The sequence below is a fragment of the Octopus sinensis genome, linkage group LG4 (assembly GCF_006345805.1).
Source record: "Octopus sinensis linkage group LG4, ASM634580v1, whole genome shotgun sequence".
Classification (NCBI taxonomy): domain Eukaryota; kingdom Metazoa; phylum Mollusca; class Cephalopoda; order Octopoda; family Octopodidae; genus Octopus; species Octopus sinensis.
Genome location: NC_043000.1, coordinates 152,236,757 through 152,249,888, shown reverse-complemented (window position 1 = coordinate 152,249,888; position 13,132 = coordinate 152,236,757). Strand labels below are relative to the sequence as shown.

The 13,132-nt window shown below is 36.2% G+C and overlaps 1 protein-coding gene across 1 annotated transcript in view; it reads right to left on the bottom strand.

Annotated features, from left to right (window-relative positions):
• Positions 1 to 13,132, bottom strand: part of LOC115210606 (cubilin-like) — a 267,655-nt gene that overhangs the window by 147,143 nt on the left and 107,380 nt on the right. Inside the window, exons 28-31 of the mRNA XM_036502575.1 lie at positions 12,577 to 12,752; positions 8,777 to 8,930; positions 4,174 to 4,358; positions 888 to 1,047 (exon numbers count right to left, since the gene is read on the bottom strand). Coding sequence (XP_036358468.1) covers positions 888 to 1,047; positions 4,174 to 4,358; positions 8,777 to 8,930; positions 12,577 to 12,752 — 675 coding nt within the window. The remainder of the gene's footprint in view (positions 1 to 887; positions 1,048 to 4,173; positions 4,359 to 8,776; positions 8,931 to 12,576; positions 12,753 to 13,132) is intronic.

The following is a 13,132-nucleotide window of genomic DNA, read 5'->3' as shown; positions in this document are numbered from 1 at the left end:
GGAGACAGACAGCACACAACCTCACTTTTATATATAAAGATTTTCTAGCTCATCAGATATGCCACTTTCGCTTGTCATTTGTAAGGAAGTTACAGGATTGTTTTTTCTTTTGTGATTTTTCATCTAATTAGACCACTAATATTTAGACACATTCAGCAATTTTCATTATAAAAAGAATCAGTTTTGTTTTTTCCTGCAGCCTCAAAGCTGCCTGGCTCTGCATTGAAAACAGTTATTTATTGTCTCACAAATATTCTTTATTGTTCTCACTTAAGAATAAAAAATCCTCCGATGGAATCTACACTACAAAAATTCTGTAGTCAGTGTGTGTGTGTGTGTGTACATGAAGCATGTAGGCTCCAACCAAGAATTAAAACTGGGTCATAAGTTTGGCTTATATGAAGACTACTACCAGTATATATTGTGTGAACAAATTTTTAAAATTTACTAAAGAATGTAAAATAAATCATTTTAAATGAATTGATTATTTTAAAACAATAAGACCTATGCAACTGAAAACATGAAAAAAAACAGGCTAACATGAAACAAAAATTATGGAGATGTACTTGCATAGCAAGTGACCTGATCTGAGATTGTGTACTGAAACAAAAACAATTGCAGCATGGAAGGTGTTTATAATTAGATCCACTTCAACATTTAAATTTAATTTGTCAAAATATTTTCGTCAGTTTGAAACCGTGACCTGTTCACTGACAAAATTCCCATGCAGTATGGAATTTTGTCAATAAACAGGTCACGGTTTGACATATTAAATTTAAATGAAACAAAAAATTAATCTACAAAAAAGTGAAAAGTAATCAAAGCAGATGTTTAATAATTAGTCATTAAAATGGAAATATAGGACAGTAATTTTGCAATTAACTTACCAGTCTGGAAATATTCTACTCTGAAACCAAGTTTTACTAGAGAGGTATCAGTAACAAAGTGAAGTCTTAAAGCTGAATTTGATGACGTTAATCTTGATGGTAAAGTACGTCCACAAAATTTCCCAAGTAAAGGGCTATTGGCCTGGTCTCCATTACGCACCTTTTAAAGACAAAAGTATCACTTAGTTATTTGATTCTTATAACTACTCAAAAAGTATGTTGTACTGAAGATAATAATACCTCAAAATATAAACATGTCTATAATGATTCATAGGGAATCTCTCAAAGACATTTATAGCTGATCTTATTTATTTAAGTTACTCTGCCTCTATCTTTTCACAAGCACAATACTTTTTCATCTTATATACACACAAACATGGTCATATTCATGTTCCAATTTATTAACAGTTTTACTCAGACTTATTCCATTTAATTCATTTTGAAGGTCTTAAATTATTAATTGCTTTATTATTATTATTATTATTATTATTATTAATATTATTATTATTATTATCATCATCATCATTATTATTATTATCATCATTATTATTATCATCATTAATATTATGATCATTATTATCATTAATATTATTATCATTATTATTATTGTTATCATTAATATTATCATTATTGTTATCATTAATATTATTATTATCAATATTATCAATATCATTATTATTATTGAGTGAGAGAGTAGTGCATGCCATCAAAGTGACACTGGGGTAAAATATTCTGAGACACCCTTCAGTCACAACAGAGACCATGGGATTGCACCTAGAAAGTTACCCTCCCAGGCACAAGTCCGGGCAAGGTTGTTTATGGGAGACCAGCAGTCGCCCATGCATACCAGCCTCCCCTCTCCATGCCACTAATGTTATCCAAGGGAAAGGCAAAGGGGTTGATACAGCTTGGCAGCTGTGACATTGCAACTCATTTCTACAGCTGAGTGAACTGGAGCAACATGAAATAAAGTGTCTTGCTCAAGAACACAACATGCAGCCCGGTCCATGATTCCGAATCACAACCTCACGATCATAAGCTCAATGCTCTAACCACTGAGCCATGCGCCTTCACATATATACGAAGCCAAATATACTCATCATGACTACCCATCTGATAAGAATACACCAGGCACATGCATCACAATTATATGTGCACGACATGGTGAACTCATATCAAGATAAACAGCACATGACCTTGCAGGTGGGGCCCAATTAGAATTTTTTTTCAGGTTGAGTAACCCATCCCACTCAAAAGGTCCCTGAATAAGGGTTACTCTTTTACTTGTTTCAGTCATTTGACTGCGGCCATGCTGGAGCACCGCCTTTAGTCGAGCAAATCGACCCCAGGACTTATTCTTTGTAAGCCCAGTACTTATTCTATCGGTCTCTTTTTGCCGAAACGCTAAGTGACAGGGACGTAAACACACCAGCATCGGTTGTCAAGCAATGCTAGGGGGACAAACACAGACACACAAACATATACACACACATACATATATATATACATATATACGACAGGCTTCTTTCAGTTTCCGTCTACCAAATCCACTCACAAGGCATTGGTCGGCCCAAGGCTATAGCAGAAGACACTTGCCCAAGATGCCACGCAGTGGGACTGGACCCGGAACCATGTGGTTGGTAAGCAAGCTACTTACCACACAGCCACTCTTGCGCCTGTTGTTTAAGGATGTTGAATGAAACACCCAAATTTCCAGAGGTGAATTATTCAAACCCAAAAAAATTCCTCTCAATACATGGCTATGATGCTCCCCTAAAACTTCTGCTTGTGATCAGAGATGCACATATCGTCAGCAACTAAGGAACATGCTGGTTATGGTCAAACAACTGACAAGCAAATCAGTGGTATTTGCTATAGCCCATCTTTTATACCAAAACAAAAATGTACATGATAATGCTTTCAATCAGTCAAAATCAGAAGCCATGAGAATCAGTTATTATTATAGGATGAAAACTCATAGCTTATTTTGTTGGGTATGATAGAAAGTGTTAGCTGTTGGCAGCCGGCAGACTAAGGTGACACTTGTTTACTTGTCATGCTTCAAGAACCCTGCAAAGAATTTTTGCAGTTCCAAGCAATGATTAGTATTATCATTATTATTATTATTATTATTATTCTGAAAGACTCTCGGATAGTTCTTAATTACTGGTTGTTCTTCAATTGAAAGCAGGCAATAACAAATCACCAAAAGCTTCAAGTAGTGCCTTCTCCTGTGACTCAAAGAGACAATACTCTCCTTAGAATGCGAGCTGTACCCAACTGCAGCTCCAATATTCTTAATATGCTTTCCAAAGCTCTTGGGAACTGCTCCTAATGCTCCATTTACCACCGGTATCACCACTACTTTCCTCAAGCCTCATGACTTTTCTATCTCATCCCGCAGTGGCTGGTATTTCTCACTCTTCTGTTACCTTATATTTCACCCTCGAATTGCCTGGTATTGCAACATCTATTATCTTTGCTTCTTTTTCATCTTTATGGATGATCATATCTGGCCATCTCACCTCTATGACTAGGTCGCATTGTATGTTAAAATCCCAGAGTATTTTGTATTGTTCGTTTTCCATTACTCCCTCTGGCTTGCATTCATACCACTATACGGCTCTCTCGAGGTTTGCTTTACCACACAACAGCCAGTGGACATATCTGCCCACGTTGTCATGTCACCTTTTGTATTCGCGTTGTGCGAGCTTACAGCACTCACTAACAATATGGCTTATACTTTCTCCCTTCTCAGAGCAAATCCTACACTGTGGTGAGTCAGTGCTTTTATCAATTATTACTCTTTTACTCTCTTTTACTTGTTTCAGTCATTTGACTGCGGCCATGCTGGAGCACCGCCTTTAGTCGAGCAACTCGACCCCAGGACTTATTCTTTGTAAGCCCAGTACATATTCAATCGGTCTCTTTTGCTGAACCACTAAGTGACGGGGACGTAAACACACCAGCATCGGTTGTCAAGCAATGCTAGGGGGACAAACACACAAACATACACACACATATATATATATATATATATATATACGACAGGCTTCTTTCAGTTTCCGTCTACCAAATCCACTCACAAGACATTGGTTGGCCTGGGGCTATAGCAAAAGACACTTGCCCAAGATGCCACGCAGTGGGACTGAACCCGGAACCATGTGGCTGGCTAGCAAGCTACTTACCACACAGCCACTCCTGTGCCCATTATTATTATTATTATTATTATCATTATTATTATTTTGTATCCAAAATATAATAAAACTGAAAACAATTCACTTACTTCTAAATAGTCATATTTGCAATTTAATCCTGGTTCAGTATCAAAATGAGAAAATTCAAGCCTGACATTATTCCGATAAAGGGCTCTGATAACCCAAGTGCAATTATTTCTGTTACCATATTGTCGTGGGAAACCTGGAGATTCTATAATTCCATTTATATCTGTTAATTCCATTTGATTGCACACTGAAAAATTAAATTTTTTCCCATTTATAATTTTAAAAATTTTTTATAGTCCATCAATTTTATTATTTTCAATGTCTCTTGCCTCCACTCCCAGTTAAAAAATATTTTGAAAATGTAAATGATATATATCAGATATATGGTCAATTCCTAAAGCTATACATCAAGTTCAAAATAAGGATACATTACCAAAACACATTTAGCTTCAAAAAGACACTGAGTATAAGATAGAAGTCTATCAATGACTGACTTGTATCAATGAAGACAACATTCTTGAATTTGTGATCAACTCTCTTCACTAAGCTAAAATGCCATAATAGGCATAGTGTAAAATTTGATATAATATTTCGTTTTTGGATTTGGTTTGCAAGATTCTTTATATGTGTTCATGTGTTGAAGCATATTCTGTTGTTTCTGGGGAGAGTCATTCTCTTTTAGTGCCTTATTATTTAACACACTCACCGGTAAAATTTCCACTTATTTCTTATTTTTATTTTCTAAAATTTTCGTTGCGTGTTGCAACCTTTTCAATAGAAGACTATTGCAACCTTTTCAATAGTCTTCTATTGAAAAGGCTGCAACACAACGAAAATTTTAGGAAATAAAAATAAGTGGAAATTTTACCGGTGAGTGTGTTAAATAATAAGGCACTAAAAGAGAATGACTCTCCCCAGACACAACAGAACTTGATATAATATGCTTCTCTACTAATTTCCAAAAACTCAATGCTAAAGCATAACAAAACTCCAAGAACAAGCATTATAAACTACTACCATAGTAAGTGAAACAATAATAACTCTCTGACACTTTACAAACAATGAATGTGATGTAGAAACACAATAAAAAAAAAGCTTGTGAGCCAAATTAAAAGAAATTGGTGCAAAAGATTTGCATGTTTTTTTCCTTTTCAAATAAAAAGATCTTCAAACAGTTTCAATACCATGTAGTCTTAATAGTAACATCCTTTAATTCTCATTTTTAATTTATTTTATTCAAGCAGCATACCCCAGAAGCAATTTACTTTAAATAAAGAACAAGATCAAGTAAGTTGATTTATCAGACTTTTATAAAACCAGTTTGATGTCATCTTAATTTTGATAAGATGAACTCATATTCCCTGATGAGTTTTTCCCTTAATAATTGTAAGCCATGGTGTTTTATAAACACACTCTTTTACTCTTTTACTTGTTTCAGTCATTTGACTGCGGCCATGCTGGAGCACCGCCTTTAATCGAGCAACTCGACCCCGAGACTTATTCTTTTTGTAAGCCCAGTACTTATTCTATCGGTCTCTTTGCCGAACCGCTAAGTGACGGGGACGTAAACACACCAGCATCGGTTGTCAAGCAATGCTAGGGGAACAAACACAGACACACAAATACACACACATACGCATATATATATACATATATACGACAGGCTTCTTTCAGTTTCCGTCTGCCAAATCCACTCACAAGGCATTGGTCAGCCCGAGACTATAGTAGAAGACACTTACCCAAGGTGCCATGCAGTGGGACTGAACCCGGGACCATGTGGTTGGTAAACAAGCTACTTACCACACAGCCACTCCTACACCTAATATGGTTGTCAAATTATATTTTCTGCCTACATTACCTATACTATTGGCTACATCTGGCTCACAATCAATGCATCAATAGATCATATTTCAACTGTAGAGTTTGTGTTTAAATTAGTTTCATTTAGATCTGCATTAATCTTTGTTGATGTTTCAAATAGCTCAGAGATCAAGGAACTGGAATATATTTATCTTTATTTTAATTAATACAATCAAAAGTGTAATACAATCATAAGCTACAACCAAAACAATTACATTAAAAGACTAGCAGTATCGCCTGGCGTTGCTCGGGTTTGTAAGGGAAATAACTATATAGGCATTTTTAGAGAGTTATAGCCAAAAAATAGCAAAAAAAAAATGCATTAAAAATGGGAAAAAATTATGGTAATTTTTTTTTTAAATCGTTGACTCATCGTAGACATTTTTAAAGAGTTACTTCCCTTATATAATAGCGAAAAAATGCATTAAAATGGAAATAACTATATAAGCATTTTTAGAGAGTTATAGCCAAAAAATAGCAAAAAAAATGCATTAAAAATGGAAAAAAAATTGTGATAAATTTTTTTTTTAATCGTTGACTCATCGTAGACATTTTTAGAGAGTTACTTCCCTTATATAATAGCGAAAAAATGCATTAAAATGGAAAAAAATGATGGTAAATTTTTTTAAAATCGTAGATACATCATAGACGTGCGCTAATACCCAGAAGGTCTCGATATGAATCACGACTATAAGATACCCGGTTTTGGTTAAACTGCACCGCAAAATGTGGGAGTAGTTAGGAATCTAAATCATAGGAGACAGACACACACAACTTGACTTTTATATATAAAGATATCCATTTCTCTATATGTTATGAGGAAATAACATCACTCTCTCTCTCTCTCTCTCTCTCTCTCTCTCTCTCTCATACACAAAAAGGATGTATGCATATGTATTTATGGATGAAGGTAAAGAATATGCACACCCAGTGTTTAGGGTTAGGGTTTCACCAAAAACGGGTGGTGTACATATTCTTTACCTCTGCCTATTTATGTATGTGTATATGAAAGATGTGTGTGTGTGTGTGTGTGCGTGTGTGCGTGTAAGAGAGAGAGAGAGAGAAAGAGAGTGAGTGACACTTACACATACAGACAAAAAACTCATACATCACAACACACACCTTCACTCACTCACTTTCTCTCTCTCTCTCTCACACTCATACACACACACACACACACACACACACACACGTCCATTTCCTATACATATACATCTTTCACTTTCTCCTCTCACTGCAAAGCAAATGTCGCCTTTTCACTTTATCCTCCCTTTCAATTTCTGTTCTCTTCAAAGTATAAAGAAATTTAAAGAATTTTACAGAAATTAACAAATAATCATATGATCCCATATATGTCGAGTTGATAACTTTGCTTCTTCAAATGAAAGAATGCCATAAAATAACTTCCTTTCACACACACACACTAAGTAAAACTTCTGTGTGAATTATGTTATTTCTTGCAGTGTGCACAAGCAAATTTAAAGCTCACATCCAATTGATCTTTTTCTATTTTGTAATTTGTGTTTGTGATGACCATATTTAAATACCTGATCTTCAATATAAAAGAAAGTTTTCCCAGAAATCCTGTCCTTTACCTCTTCTTTCTAGCATGTCCGAGGTGACATTTCCGCTCAGTCTTATTTTTTTCCTAAATTTCTTCCAATTCCTATGTTTGATATGCAGGACATTAGGATTTCACCCTCAAAACATGTTCTCAATATTTTCCTTCTCTCCCTCTCTGCACCAAATTTATTTTTTATATTTTTCAAATATTTTTTTCTTGGTAATCCATGGAGAAAAAACAGAGAGTACAAATCTTTAAGAATTTTGCCCATCACCTCATCACTGTCGAAAAGCTACATACTTCCAATGTTTCACTTTTAGATTTTTGGAAAGCGGGGAAGTTTCTTCAGAAATAATGTCGTTCACCTGTTGTTTCTAGCATGTCAGGTTTTCTGGTGATGGTCTGGTACTTTTTAAGTTTACTATTTCAGTAGAATTCTACTCATGCGGAAACATCAGACATAAGTGGAAACAAGGAGGTGATGGGCGGGTGAGGTGGGGGGAAGGGGCATTGAGTGTTTCTTAAAAAAGATTAAGCTATAAAAAATATATGTATTTCCCAGATTCGTAATCTCTGTATTTTTCTACATAGATAAGAAAAAAAATTCGAAAAAGTTACAAATTAAGAAATTGCGGTGAGGATGGGAAGAAATTAAAATTTTGAAAATGATTTCTGGACAAAATCATATTAACCCCCTTTTTATACAATGAAACAATACATAGTTTGTGATCCTTCTTAACCCTTTCGTTACCAATCCGGCTGAAACCGGCTCTGGCTCTATAATACAAATGTCTTGTTTTCATAAGTTTTGAATTAAAATCTTCCACCAAACCTTAATCACAATTTATGTTCCTAATACTAGCTTAATGATAAATAAGTTATTTTACTAAATTCTTTGTTATATTTAAAGTAATTGGAAGAAACACAGAACATCTCAAAATAAATACGGTAACGAAAGGGTTAAGAACAGAAATCACTTTCATGAAAACCCATGCAAGCCGTACCCTCCCACTTCACTTTTAAACAAACAATAACTTCCATTACACTATTAACTGTATATCAGTGGTGCCGATTCTGCCCAAAAGGAAGGAGCAAATAATACAATGTGGCTGTAGGTCATAACACCCAGGCATTGCTAGTCCCTGCTAAAACTAATTCAAAAGAAAATTTTGCAACACTTTCATCTTCACTTTGTCAACATCATTAAACAAATATGATAAATATAATATAAGGAAGTTTACCAGTGTTGTAGCTGAATTTAAAACCACGATAAGAGACAGATCCATCAGTTCTGAATTTGATAAATAATCGATTCGATAGCGAGGTCAGGGTTGGAGGTTTTTGCATACCACAAAATTTTCCAAGACTGACACCATACTGGTTTGTGTCCCGAACCTAAAAATAAAAGAAATGAAACAAAAAAATTTTAAAATGACCCATTAAATTTCTAAATCTGAATTGTGGCTGGGTAGGGACAAGCATGGCTGGGTAGTTAGAAGTTTACTTCCCAACCACATGGTCTCAGGTTCAGTCCCACTACATGGAGCCTTGGACAAGTGTCTAGCACTATAGCCCCAGACCGATCAAAATCTTGTGAGCAAATTTGGTGGACAGAAACTGAAAGAAACCCATTTTGTGTATGTGTATATATGCACACATACATGTGTGTATGTGTGCATGTGTGTGTGTGTGTGTGTATCCCAGCACCACTGGACAACGTGTGTTGGTTTGCTTATGTCCCTATAACTTAGTTTGACAAAAAGAGACCGATAGGATAAGTATTAAACTTTAAAAAAAAGAAGTACTAAATACTGGGATCAATTTGTTCAACTAAACCCTTCAAGGTGATGCCCCAGCATGGCAGCAGTTCAATGACAATTGAACAGGAAGAATGGCTGAACATAAATTACAAACATAGGAGTGGCTGTGTGGTAAGTAGCTTGCTAACCAACCACATGGTTCCGGGTTCAGTCCCACTGCGTGACATCTTGGGCAAGTGTCTTCTACTATAGCCCCGGGCTGACCAATGCTTTGTAAGTGGATTTGGTAGACAGAAACTGAAAGAAGCCTGTCGTATATATGTATATATACATATGTGTGTGTGTATATGTTTGTGTGTCTGTGTTTGTCCCTCTAGCATTGCTTGACAACCGATGCTGGTGTGTTTACGTCCCCGTCACTTAGCGGTTCAGCAAAAGAGACCGATAGAATAAGTACTGGGCTTACAAAGAATAAGTCCCGGGGTCGATTTGCTCGACTAAAGGCGGTGCTCCAGCATGGCCGCAGTCAAATGACTGAAACAAGTAAAAGAGTAAAGAGATATACACTCATCACAGTGTATCATCAGGAATGGTATTGGGTCTTCTTGACATTGTAACTAATCATAACTAAATTATAACAGATCGGGTAAAAAATATCTTCAGAGTTGTACTTGTCAAGCATATGACTTGACCAGAGGTGTTAAAACTGAAGCATTTACATTGTGGGAGAGCCATTTTAACCACTTCAAATAACACAAAAATTGTTATAATTAAGATTTTTCATTCATTTTATATCTGAATCTGACACACTGCAAAATCAATGAAAATTGAATTCAACATTTTCCATGTGTCTTTAGATGGTTACAATAGCTCTTCCACAATGTAACTGCTGAAAAAAATAGATTCAAAAATAGTAGCAGAAAGGATAGCAAAAAGCGTTATAGCACAAAGTAATTTGGAACAAAATTAGCTAAAATGATTTGTTGTTTGGGAGGTACCAGAACATGTAACCACTTCTTCCAAAAGAAGGGTCTACAGCAAAGAGAAAGCCACTATAAACTAAAATTCTTTGACCTGGAAAAGGCCTTAGAAAGAGAACAATGCTCTGCAGTTTAACTGTCACTAAGAAAACTCAGTGTAGATGAATGGCTTGCAAGGTTCTTGCATACCATCAATAAAATGAGTATTACAAATAACTTCCAGTGAAGAATCTAGAGAGCAGTGACATCCATAACAGAAGAGTTTAAGACTGACTGCCTGTATGCCAACAACCTAGTTCTCATAGCTGAGTCCATGAAAGAATCAGAGAAAATTTTCCAAAGATGGAAGGAAACCTTAGAATCATAAGTTTTAGTTGACTGACAATAAGAATGGCAAGAATTCTGCCTTTTTTCCTGCTAAGAAATAGCCATGTTTATTTATTTCTTTACTGCCCACAAGGGGCTAAACTTAGAGGTGACAAACAAGGACAGACAAAGGGATTAAGTCGATTACATCGACCCCACTGTGAAACTGGTACTTTATTTATCGACCCCGAAAGGATGAAAGGCAAAGTCGAAATTCTGCCGAGGTTGACTTTGCCTTTCATCCTTTCGGAGTCGATAAATAAAGTACCAGTTTCGCACTGGGGTCGATGTAATCAGCTTAATCCCTTTGTCTGTCCTTGTTTGTCACCTCTGTGTTTAGCCCTTTGTGGGTAATAGAGAAATAGGTATTTCGTCTGCTGCTACGTTCTGAGTTCAAATTCCGCCGAGGTCGACTTTGCCTTTCATCCTTTCGGGGTCGATAAATAAAGTACCAGTTTCGCACTGGGGTCGATGTAATCGACTTAATCCCTTTGTCTGTCCTTGTTTGTCACCTCTAAGTTTAGCCCCTTGTGGACAGTAAAGAAATAAATAAACATGGCTATTTCTTAGCTGTGCAGAAAAAGTGGAAGCTTGAATTCTATACAAATTCCTAATGCAAATAATGGGTGTGTAAGGGGTAGATTAGAATCAAACACAGACTGAAAGAGAAGCAGATGCACATGAGTAGTTAGCAGCAACATACCTATAAAATAAATTTGTTAAATGTCCAGAAGTCTCGATAAAAGTAGTTGATATCTTCTGTTACCTAGGTGAGCTAATTAGCTGTGAAAGCTAATAGTATAGTAACCAGAGTATGAGTAGAGTGGAAGTTATTACCTTTGCTGGCAATAAAGAAGTTCTCTCTCCAAGTGAAAAGTAAATTATATGATGCTTGTGTAAGTAACATGAAGTTACATGGTAGCAAAACATGCATAATGACCATGATGATGTGTGAAGGTTAAGAAAAAAAATGAGGTGAGCCTGTTCTGCTCGGTGTATTATGTTAGTGTACATAAACAACAGAGTTCAAATAAGCTGAAAGGAAAACTGGGTATGAGGCATCAGATGTAAGGTACAAAAGAGAGAATTGTGCTGATACAGATTTGTAATACATATCATCATCATCATCATCTTCGTTTAACGTCCATTTTCCGCGCTAGCACGGGTTGGACGGTTCGACCGGGGTCTGAAAAGCCAGGGGCTGCACCAGGCTCCAGTCTGATCTGGCAGTGTTTCTACAGCTGGATGCCCTTCCTAACGCCAACCACTCTGCGAGTGTAGTGGGTGCTTTTTACGTAGGAAGATATTTGGGCAAAGAAATGCCAAGCAATTCAAGTAAAAGAAAACTGTTGAAGAGGTAGACTGAAGAAATGGTGAAAGATGATTTCAAGATAAACATTAGGAAGAAGATGACAAAAGACAGCAACAAATGGCAAAAGGCTGCGCTGGAAAATCCATGAAAGCAGTGAAAATGGATGTAGAAACTATGACAACAATGATGTTATTACACACATGTGAGTGAGAATACTTTGAGATATTTTTGGTATCTAACATATGTTAGATACTGCGAGCGCTGCTTCTGATTGGTCAATCAATGGTGATGACCCGAGGTCATGGTGACAGCGCTGCTTCTGATTGGTCAATTTATGGTGATGACCCAAGGTCACGGTGACGGCACTACTTTTGTCATTCATAAGTTACAACTAAACGTGAAGAATTTAGTTATTGGGTTAATAAAATATGGTCGTTTATTCGTGTGTAATAAATAAAATACCAAACTCATTCCCTATGGATACCGTATTTATTACAATGAGTGGCTTGTAAACGTATCTAACTCGCTTTCGCTCGTTAGATACGTTTACAAGCCACTCGTTGTAATAAATACAGTATCCATAGGGAATGAGTTTGGTATTCTCTCTATATGTCATTACTTACCTCTAAATAATCATATATACAAGAATTCTCTAACTGGAAGTCAAGGAAGACAAGTATGAGACGACTTCCAGCAGCAACTCTTATATTCCACAAGCATTCTGCTTGGTGGTAATAATTAAGCGGGTAATGAGGGGATTCAATGGTAGCAGACTCTGCATAAAGTTCTCCACCACATCCTGCAAGCAAATAATCAATTAAATAGTAGTTATGTTAGATATTTCAACATGGTGGAGTTCAGTTTTGAGAATATTACCAACGTTAGTGTTTATAAAGAGAAAGAGATCATATAATTTGTCTATAATAGAATAATCTGAATTGGCACAGGAGTGGCTGTGTGGTAAGTAGCTTGTTTACCAACCACATGGTTCCGGGTTCAGTCCCACTGCGTGGCACCTTGGGCAAGTGTCTTCTACTATAGCCTCGGGCCGGCCAAAACCTTGTGAGTGGATTTGGTAGACGGAAACTGAAAGAAGCCCGTCGTATATATGTATATATATATATATATATATATATGCGTGTGTGTGTTTGTTTGTCTGTGTTTGTCCCCCTAGCATTG